Source organism: Wyeomyia smithii, chromosome 3 (assembly GCF_029784165.1).
Source record: "Wyeomyia smithii strain HCP4-BCI-WySm-NY-G18 chromosome 3, ASM2978416v1, whole genome shotgun sequence".
In the NCBI taxonomy this organism is placed as follows: Eukaryota; Metazoa; Arthropoda; class Insecta; order Diptera; family Culicidae; genus Wyeomyia; species Wyeomyia smithii.
Genome location: NC_073696.1, coordinates 62,730,993 through 62,742,423, shown reverse-complemented (window position 1 = coordinate 62,742,423; position 11,431 = coordinate 62,730,993). Strand labels below are relative to the sequence as shown.

Genomic DNA, 11,431 nt, shown 5'->3' with positions numbered 1-11,431 from the left:
TGGAAATTGTGAGGAACAGTCGCTCCTTTGATTGAGCTGAACCGGTAATAGTTTATCTGAGGAATTGGAATATATGAAACCACTGCTTTGAATCGTTATTTGTAGTGTCACTTACCTTACGGAAATTTGTTTTGTCAGTCTAAATCTCCTTTAAAAAATTCTAATCTATATATATATGTACCCAAATTTAAAATATAAAAAGGTTGTATTTACACTTGGAAATGTGATAAAAGCACGTATAAAGGAATAAATAGAATCGATGGCAAAATAAATCCTGCCCCAATCATCTTGACTAGTAAACCATCATTATAATACAATAGAATATATGTATATTTTTTATAGAAGAATCAGACAACGCAGGTTTAAATTAAATTATAATATTCATTATAATCATCATCAGCTTTGTTACAGATTGATACTTTATTCCTAGAGTTGAGTATGCCCGGATATGGTTGCAGCGGGGAGGTTGGTTGAGACAACATTATTCGTTACTGCTGCTGTTGTTGGAGCGTGGAACGCGTAAAAAAGCCTAAAGCAGAGCAAAAGCATAACCTCAAATGCAGTTAATAATTTAAATTAACACAAATAAAATAAAACATCGGATGTGCGTACGTGCGGAGCTGTCTCACGAACAAAAAAAAAACCATAATGCGTTGTTAATATTTACAGGTGAATTGATAAAACAAAAATGCAGTGTGCACTGATTCCGCTCCAATAATAATTTAAATGCTTTTTACAAAAACAAAAACGTAGACAGCAGCGACAGTGTGACGAAAAACGACAACAGAAACGAGTATATTAGACTTTTGCTGTTTTAAATAATCGGTCTCTCATAGAAGCAGGAAGATTGGAACAAAAATAGTCAGAAACAGTACGAGAATTTCTCGACAGCAGCCGGGGATGGCCCGACAGCGTCTAGGACAGAATTAGGAATTCGGCAGCATGTCGTTCAGCAGTTCCTTCTCCGACTGGGTGAGTTTGTCGGGGAACTTGATGTCGAATGCCACCAGGAGGTCACCTTTGCGCGTCGGTTCCTTGGGGAATGGCAGTCCGTAACCCTGGATTCGCTTGACCGTGTTCGGTTTGATAATCTCCTGCTTTGTACTGATGCGCAGTTTCTCGCCCGTCATTGTGGGCACCTCGAAAATCACACCGCAGAGAGCCTGAAATGGGACGAGAAAACAAGATGAAATTTTTTTTCTAACAAGGTAATGTTATAGCAGCTAGACATCCGGAGACATCTGGTGATTAATTATAACGCTAGTAGCAACTGTGAAGGGTCACGATTCCGTTTTTCTGTAATGGAATATCAACAAAAAAAAGCAGCAAATGGCTATAATGACTTCAGCAGCCACACAGTAAAAAGTCGAAGCTGATCTGTGATTGCTTTATTTTTGTAACGAAATTCAATTAAAATTGCTCACTTCGTTCGGAGTCAGCAGACTCCAAAGATGCGAGTAACAGAACTGGCAAGCTAGCCATGGGACAGCGCATGTAACAAGTATGCTCCGCTCCCGATATGGGCGGGTTATTCGCCACGAACAGATGTCGAATGTGTGGCGCACAGCAAATTGCCCGTTGTCACCAAATACGGTCAAGCCATAGGAGCAGTGAGTGAGGAGAGATACGAGTCCGGGGCGGTGACAACGATTGGATCGTAATCTCCGATGATCACACACTTGAAGGTTCGTGTCAGCATTCGCCGGTCCGGATCATGTTGCACCGGATCGATGGACATGCCAGTTTAATTGCAGAATTAAATTGTTCAAATAGAAGAAAAATTGCATCCAGCAAGCAAGCAGCTGTCACACAATGTGGCAAAGTGATTGATTTCTATTGTGACTCTATTCGGCACTGCGATGATGAGAGCCAACGAACGAACGACAAGACGGTAAGTGTAGGCTTGTTGTTGCTAGAGACCCTTACGATATACTATGTATTCACTCTCAGCAGCAAAGTGCGGCAAAGATCTCTTAATCCGCATGATTTGTGTGTGGTTTCGCGGAGGTTGAAAGTGAGGTAGATTGCCCATTTATGTGCGAGGAATTATGTCAGCAGCGTTCAAACATGTTGTTTATTGGATGGCAATGCACTAAATCTGGTTTCACTGTCTTATAGCCGATTAGTGATCGATTCCGGTTGTTGAATGATGCGGTTTACTTATGCTAATAGTTTCAGGGGAATTCAATGCTGCATAGAACTCTGGAGATAAGTACGACGTTATTCCATATTCGATTTGTGCGTGTTGTTGTTGAGGCTAAAAATTTTATGTTCGGTATGGTGCGATTCAAACATTTCCTTAACAAAAATCTAATATGTTACTTCGAAACAACAGAATGTTAATACGTGTGGAAGCAAGCTGATTCAACCTTTCTTAAGCCACGTATAAAAAACGGAAGAAATAGATATATATTCTTTTTCTATTTCCTCTTCAATATTCCTTTTTTTGGAGAACACCTAAATTAAAGGGTAAGATGATAACACTGGTAACGTGTGAGGAAAAAAATCCGAACAACTTTCAAATTGGTCTACGATTTCGAAGTGCTGCACAAATCGAAAAACCCTTTTCTACAAAATGAAGATCTACTTTTATATGACTGGCAAAACGTTCAGTCGATTCTGTCAAGTGACGCTTAGTTGAGAAAATGGCGCTGTCGGAAGAAGGCCGTCGTAAATTGATTTGCAATTTTTGTGAGCAAAATGAAGAAAATTGAAAAAGGTAAGTGTTTCGCTATTTAAAAAATCTTGGATATAAAAAAACATGTATATACATAACTGTCAAACTCTTCGAGAATGGAAATACCTTCAAAAGAAATTTTGGTTCCGGACGAGAACGCACTTTGCAAGATAAGAGAGCAAAGTTCGAGCGAAATTGAGGGCGGAAACGGCTGGCCGGTCGGCGAAATGATATCGTGAGCTGGGCAATGAATATCAGGTTGATCCAAAAACAGTGAAAAAGTATTTGCATCAATGAGGTATAAAACTTAGAATATAAGTACCATAAAAATGACAAAGTAGTGTTTTGGCTAGACCTTGTAGTGTCACAGTATGCTAATGCAACTCTAGCGGATTTGCGGCAAGGTAATATCGAATTTATTCCGAATGAATGCAATCCTCAAAATGTGCCACATTTGCAGTCCATTGAAACTTTTTGGGCATCCGGAATTCAGGAAAATATGAGGCAAGTTCCCCAGAGGATCAGAAAATCAGCGCGATGTGGAGCTGAGTTTTCCTAATGAGGTTTGTTAATGAGTTACACCACCTAAATAAACAAACAAGTTTAGAAAAATAATACTTGGATTCCGCTGGAAATAAACGCTGACACTTGTTTTTTGCGCATTTTCAATTCGACATCCGTTATTGGAACTTTTGAAGGACCCCAGAAATGGTTTAACGTACATTAAGGTCTTTTTTATGCGTTTTTCCATTTTCCAGAAAACTTGTTTTTCACGCAACATGTTTTTAATGATAGTTGACTTGATCCAATTACTGAATATTCACTGATTTGGCCTAACCTTTATACATTTTTCACCTGATATTCAACTCGATTCGGAGTGTTATCTCCAATATCAAGGATTATTCTTTTCTGAAAGTATTTAACAGAAATGCTTAAAAACCTTCAACATATGAAGTTTTTTTACTTGGAATTTACACGTTTTTTACGCGGATTTTTCGTACGCGCTACGTATCCCCCGCGTAGAAACAGACTTTAGTGTATATTTATTTTTCCAAGTCACGATGCGCAACTTAGGATTTATTCATGTAAGTTAAGAAAATCCTTTCGGGAACGGATCGAAATCTTACTGACAACATCATAACTGAGCAGATGAAATACACTCCGAAACTAGAAAATATTTGATTCGTTTCGGTCAAGTTAGAAATAAGTTACGCAAGCTTGAACGTATCGCAATGAACATCGACTCATCCTTTCTATAGCATTCTATAGAAGCGAAAACTTTGCAATTTTCGATTGCAAAAAAATTCTTGATAAGACATTGCTGATATAAAAAGATTTTACCGTTGGGAGAATAATTTGATAGGATTTGGAATGAAGGTTTAGATTTAGAATTTTCATAAGGGATTTTCGATTGTTGATGTGGCATCCGCCATATTCAACCTTGAACTACAATTTTAAAAATATCAAACAATTTTTCTATCTAAGTTCAAACCTAAATGCCAAACATTATATTCTTAATTTTAAAAGAATTTGAATCCAGCCTTGGATGGTAGATAAACTTTGATAGTGATATAGATTTCAATTCAAATTCGAATTTTGAATCCTTCATTCAAAAATTGTCGAGGCTGTGAATTTTAAAATTGATTTCAATCCCGGAAAGATAGTCTGCGTCATTTTGACTCCTCACTTTCAGCAATATTTTGCAATTGTTGTTCGAACACTGCGTCGGTTTTTTTTTTCTTCTTAATCAATGAAGAAATATTAAAACCCCAATTCTGGTTTTTGGTATTTATCGATAAGTTAACACCGTAATGATCATAGAATATTTATGAAGAAAAACTTGCATTTTTTATTGTTTATAAGTCGGGAGTCAATTTGACGCACAGTTATCCTTTTACGCACATCAAAATATGATTATCTTTTCAGGGTTAAGTTCTCAACTGTTGAAATCATAAATACGTTGATTGTACTCAAAACTGAGTAGCCACAAAAAAAGAACAACTTGTTTTATACTATACGATGTTTCGTCACTGATCAGTGACATCTTAATTTATTTTCCCCAGAAGATGTCACTAATCAGTGACGAAACGTCGCTGAGTATACAGTGTGCCGTTCTGGGTTTTGTGACTGCACAGCCGAAGGACCAACGTACACAATAAAAAGTAATTCGAAACAACTCTGTTATTTTGGACCTCTCCAAACTAAAGATTACACAGTGCAATTTTTTTACCTTGGCTTCTATGTATGATTTTTTGATGAAGTTTAATGCGAAAATAAATTCCCCCGGGTTTGAACATATTTCAACTTAAGGGGCAACAATGGTGCCATTTTGAATTTTTTAGAAATCGGAAATTTTCGATGTTTTTCGACGGCATTTTGTTTTAAGACCAAATATACAAATTCTGAGAGATTGTCCACATATCATATTAGGTGTCTGCTCTCCGTAAAATGTCAGCTACATGTCAATTTTGCCCCAATTCCCCTACAATGCTAAAATAGGTTTATCTCGACGTAAAATTACCTTTTTTGAAATCTGTTTAACGTAATATCGAGAGTGTAAGCGATACTCGAAGATACAATAACAATTTGTCTTTACATAATCCTCTCCTTTTTGCGGGGTGGGGGGTCGCATTGACTTTTTCGAAGACGCGATGGTTCTGTCACACAGCTGAAGTGAGGTTTCTATGTTTTGACTGGCTCTGGCCGAAAATGCAACCTCCTCCTCGCAAAAGGGGGATGATCATGTAAAGACAAATTGTCATTGTATCTTTGAGTATCGTTTACACTCTTGATTGTATCTCCCAGATGGTCTCGAGGTACGATCCAGGCCTAACAAGCCATTCGTCGTAGGTTAGAGTCTCGGCTCGGGAGAGACTGTTAGTGTCAGTAGGATCGTAGCGCTAGCCCCGCAATTGATCTGTACACTTAACAGTCGGCTGCGGAGTCTGTGTATAAATAAACCGAAGGTCAAGTTCAGAATCGAAGGCTTTGCTTTGCTTTTAACACTCTTGATATTACATTAAACAGATTTCAAATAAGTTAATCTAACGTCGAGAAGAACCTCTATTAGTATTGTAGGGGAATCGGGGCAAAATTGATATGTTGCTGACATGTTACGTGGATTAGACACCAATCAATCGCTTCCTGAGACTTTCTTACTCAATATGAGACATAATTTTAAAATCACTTTTAGATATTAGCGCATTACCATTAGTGCTCAGACATACTCGATATTATTTTGCTTTGTGAAATATACTAAAACCATGCCAAAACCGGTTTCCTAGAATCATCGTTTTGAGCTCAGTTTTTGTCCGATTTAAGATCTGTTTTTTATAAAGATAGGTAAGAAGATGCTAATATGTGGACAAACTCTTAGAATTTTGATATTTAGTCTTAAAACAAAATGGCGTCAAAAAAACAATGAAAATTTCCGATTTCATAAAAATGCAAAATGGCGCCATTGTTGCACCTTAAGTTGATATATGTTTGAAATCGGAAAAATTTGGCTTTGCATCAAAATACACAAAAAAAATTGAATATTGAACCAAGGCAGAAAAATAAGTAAATTTTTGTTGCACTGTGTTATTAAACAGACATTAGACGAGGCAAATATTTACAACATTTGTAATTTATCTGCGCAAAATTTTTCTTCGGGTGAATATATTTGTTAAGCTATTACACTATAACAAATATTTGTTCGAAACTCTGTTTACTCGAATGACCTCAAAGTCTCTTCGCTTATTTTTTCGCAAATATATTTGCTGTGCTATTACACGATGCAAATTATTTCCAGAAAATAAACTTCGTAGAAAATATAGCAAATCTAGTTTCCATTGCCAAACAATACTTCATCTGCCACTATAAAATATGATTTCTTTGTTCTGCTTCATAAAGGCTACCGTTACAATATAATATATTTTGTTCCGAGTGACAATTGCTTATCGCAAACAAGATGAAGTGTTTTTAGTTTGCCCTTCTGGTCATGCTTACCAATTTACCATAGGAAATGACGAGAATCAGAAGACTGTTTGAATGCGTGCTAATGCGAGATTGGGTCAAATTTTCAGAGTGAAACGAAAATGCTACGGTTAATTGATGAAGTACCACTATTAAATCAAAACTTCTTGCACATAAACAGTCAATTTTCGCACCGTTTTGGAGTTTGTATCTCCATTGACTAAAAAGCAGCATTTTGTATGGGAATTTTAGTTAATAAACTGAAAGAATTATCCATCATTCAACGATTTTCATCGAAGAACTATATAATTGCGCGTGACATAATTCGTATTGGTGCTGGGAAAGACAGAAACCTTTGACTTTGAGTGTAATTAAAATATTTGTTTCAAGTCGATTTTTTGGAAAATCAGATAAATTTTCAATTTATTACCATCGATTATAGGTAAAATTTACCGTATTACATGACCCTGCAATTATATTATCAAGTTCGGTGAAGAAATTAAAGAATAATTAAATGAATCATGACTTGTAAATTTGGTTTTAATATTTTTTAACGATTTAGAAACCTTTACTCAAGTGAACACTCTCATTAAATACTCTCATTAAATAGGATCAAAACATTTGAGGTGAAGTGACACATTCAAAGCCATTTACTGCAGTTTTCTCATATCAAATTTCGGTATGAACAAATGAAAAATACAAGCAAATATTCGCTCGAGTGTGACCTCACTAGCAAAGAACGACATTAGACGAATCAAATGTTTGCCTAATTTTTTGCGAATACGATGGTAAATATTTTTCAACAAATAATTAAGGCAAATATTTTGATAATTCACGGGTAAACAAATATTGACCGTCATTTTGGGCAAATATTTGCTTCATGTAATGTTCACTTTAGACAGGAAACATTTCAAAATGAAAAAGGCCCGGAATTTTGGATTCAGGGAGAGAGATTTTTAAGGGGCCTCTTTCATGAGAACATTCATACTTAATAAATTTGCAAGTAATTGTTAAGGTAGCGTTTTTTGTTATACATTGAAGTAGTAGAAGTTCTCAAGCTTTTAAACTACGTGAATTGAATGGTTGAATGTCTGGTTTCCATGATCAAATTTTACACCCAACCCCCCTAACCTATGGATCTTTTGCAACCCCCATCTCTCCCTAAATCTGGGTCTCAGTACCGACCATTACTGTGGAAAAATGTTCTTCCAACAACAATTCGGTAGTTGGTAACGTCTCCGCCAACCACGCTCGACGCCTGGGTTCGAATCCCAACGCCGACACAGGTGTCGATGGTTGTGAGGTGGCGTGATCCACTCACAACCAACCAAACTGGTCCTAGCCGACACCGAGAGCTTTTCTGATGCGAAAAATCTCTAGTATCACGCCTTCCATCGCATGAGGAAGTAAAGCCGTTGACGCCGGTCCGTTGTTCAACGGATCGTAAGTTAGGGTCCTGGGTGGAGTCGCTTCCCCGGGTGTCGGTGATTAGCACAACAACAGGGGCGGAACTAGACCGACGGAAAATAAGCAAGAATAAAAAAACATCTGGATTTTCATATACACGGTGACAAAAAAGTCCGGTCACACTTTTTTGGGGTCGCCTGTAGCCTACACGTTGCATCTCTCTGGTGCCATCTATATGTCAAATGAAAGGGTTAACTTTGCTGCCCAAAGTGGCAGAGTTTCGTTGCTGTGCAGTTTGTTTACATTGAGTTGTGAGCCATGGCAGAGTTAAGAGCAGCTGTTATCGCTGAATATGTGAAAGGGTACAAACCTGGACACATATTCAAACACCTAAAACCGCTCGGAATCAACCGCGAATTCGTGTACCGGACCATAAATCGGTATCTAGAGACCGAAGGCACCGAGGACAAGGCACGATCTGGACGACCAAGGTCTGTGAGAACTCCAAGGCTGAAAAAGATTATACGAGACCGGATTCGCCGGAATCCCGCCCAATCTGCACGGAAGCTTGCCAGGAACCTTAAAATGAACCGAGAATCAATCCGCCTGCTTCTTCGCAAGGATTTAAAACTTACACCGTACAAAAAAAACAAGTTAGATTACCAAAGTTACAAAGGACAAGAGGTACCAACGGTCGCGGGAGTTGCTCGGTTGGCGCGCAGATGACGAAATTATTTTTTCGGACGAGAAGCTGTTCGTTTTGGAGCAAACAGTCAATCGCCAAAATGATTGAGTTTGGAGTGTGAGCCTCCAGCAAGCTCCTGCGGACAAGCTGAACGTTTCCCGGTTCCAAAATAAGACGTCAGTGATGGTTTGGTGAGCCATTTGCAAGAGAGGTAAACTGCCTCTTACTTTTATCGATCAACGCAGCGTACTACCTGGACACGGTTTTGAATAAAAATGTTCTGCCCCAAGCTGATCTATTGTTTGAAGACGATTACTACTGCTTCCAGCAAGATGGCGCCCCATCCCACACTGCAAAGGTTGTTCAGGCGTGGTGTGAGGAAAACTTGACCGATATCATTTCGAAGAATGAATGGCTTCGTCGTCTCCGGATCTGAATCCACTGGATTATTTAGTGTGGGGATACATGATGTCGAAGCTGAACGACTATAAAACAACAAATTTGGAGCAATTCAAGCGAGTTATCACGAAAATCTGGGACGAGATTCCGATTGAGCACGTGCGCGCCGCTTGCGACGACTTTCTGAACGTCTGAAGATCAAGTCGATCAGAGAAAGGTGGTGTAATTCCGAGATATCGTCTGTGAAGTATCTTTTGGGCCATCCAAATACCACGTGGACAGCTTGGGGGGGGGGGGGTATGTGTAATGTCCACGGTCCATACAAAAGAAAAAAGAATTCATATAAGCAGTTGTCCACGGGGAGGGGTCAAAATCGTTTAAAATCTGTCCACGTGGAATGTGGATGGCCCCTTTACGAGTTACTGAATAAAGCTATGAAAGCCAGATTCAGATTTTCTTCTTATTCTTTGAAATATTGAGATTTTCCTGTGTGACCGGACTTTTTTGTCACCCTGTTTATGTATATATTTTATTCCCAAGCAACAATTGAAACATAATAAAAAAATAAATTGTTATCATTTGTTGCATTATACAATTCCGAGGTTATAAGAAACATTTTTCGTTACTACGATGAAGTTGTGAAGAAACAAGCAACAACTAAAGTTCCATCGCTGCTTCAAAAAACTTCACACTAACAACGCAATTCGCGAGGTTGGATTTGTTGTTGATACGTGTTAAACGGCATTTGAAAACCTAGCCTTTAATGCATAGATCTAGTGGGTGGAGCATATAAGTTGCCAACGTGATGCTTGCGAGATACACAAAACAAACACAAAACAATACTTCTAAAAGTTGCTGTTATGATCTCAAGCTATGTCACAGCAACTTTTGTTCGATCGTTCGCCTTATATTTGTTTTTGAGATGAGGTTATTTACTGCGTTGTAACTTTTGGATACTTGGATTAGAAGTCGTCCAAAGATGTGGGTCTCTAAAACGAAATGAAATAAACTGCTTGATGAATTAAAGAAGCAAAATTAAAGCTGGGCCATAAACTTGCAAGTGTTTCTACAGCAAATGACGTGAATTTAGTAAAAACGAGAAAATTGAATAGAAATTGATAACTTCAGTTGAATCCTTATCAAATTTGTGGAAATATTAAAAAATAAATCGCTATACAAACAATCTTTTGCCATTCTGACCAGTTGCTATTTGACAATCTTACCACAACGCCATGTAGTTGCTATTTCGCCCTAGTTGCTGCTACGATACATCTTCGTTGCTGAAATTTGACCATGCAGCATTTACCATGTTGTTATCAAATTCCACGCATAAGTTCATACACATTGCTGTTTTATTCTTGAAACTTGTGTTGAAGCAACGAAAATGTTGCAATTAGCTCCACCTTCCGCGCTTTTTTTGTCATTGTATATGAAACTGAGATGTAGCTGCAACTTAGTTTCGCATAAGAATTTGTTGCTATGATGAAAAAAGTTCATAATCGAAACAAATTTTGCTGCTTGGGTTATTAGGATTTTGAATCTAAACATTTATGGGTCATTCCATGTCAAGTGTCCGAGGAAATGCATCGACCATCTCCGATTTCGACCAAAATTTGTGAGTTGATGTATTTCGGGCCGGAACTTATAAGTTCAAAGTGTTTTACCGATTGGTGGACCCCTCGGCCAATGAGACTGCCTCCACTTTTTGCGAATTTAGCAAAACACCTTTTTTATTTTGTGAATATCTCGGGACCCTGAAGAGCTACAGGTGATATTGACATATCATTTTAAAGGGTTCGAGACGTAAAATCGAACTACGTGGTCAATTTTCCCCTGCAGTGTTGCCAACATTGCATTTTTTTCGATTTAAAACTTAATTTGCGATTTCCTCGAAATACCCCCCCTTCGATTTTGATTTTGACCACGCGAATGTGTTTAGCAGACGATTTTACATAGGAATCACTTATCAGCAAAAAACAAATGTAGCGTTCCAGAGATACAGCATTTTCAAAATTGAAAGATTTTGGATTTTGTCTACGTACGAAAGCGCTTCTACATAAATTGCTGCTATCTTAATGGTATTCTAGCAGGCGTTTGTGTAATCGAAGAGATGTACCTTAAAGGAGCATCCGTTAATGATGTAACGCAAAAAATCCCGTTATAGAATCATTTTCACGAAAGGTTACAGGATAGTTTTGGTTACACTTTGCCCATGATTCTTCATTTTATAGGTTTTTCCTGATTTAAGGTTTGTTATGTTTTCAAAATTGTAAACAATGTGTCTCATCACGTGTGCAGCCATTTCA

At 37.9% G+C, this 11,431-nt stretch overlaps 1 protein-coding gene across 12 annotated transcripts in view; it reads right to left on the bottom strand.

Annotated features, from left to right (window-relative positions):
* Window positions 1–306: 306 nt before the first annotated feature.
* The window catches only part of LOC129730309 (dnaJ protein homolog 1), a 135,075-nt gene continuing 123,950 nt past the window's right edge, over window positions 307–11,431 (bottom strand). For all 12 annotated transcript variants that reach the window (XM_055689541.1, XM_055689549.1, XM_055689546.1 and 9 more), the window contains one exon: window positions 307–1,163. In XM_055689541.1, coding sequence (XP_055545516.1) covers window positions 927–1,163 — 237 coding nt within the window. In that variant the 3' untranslated portion in view covers window positions 307–926. The remainder of the gene's footprint in view (window positions 1,164–11,431) is intronic.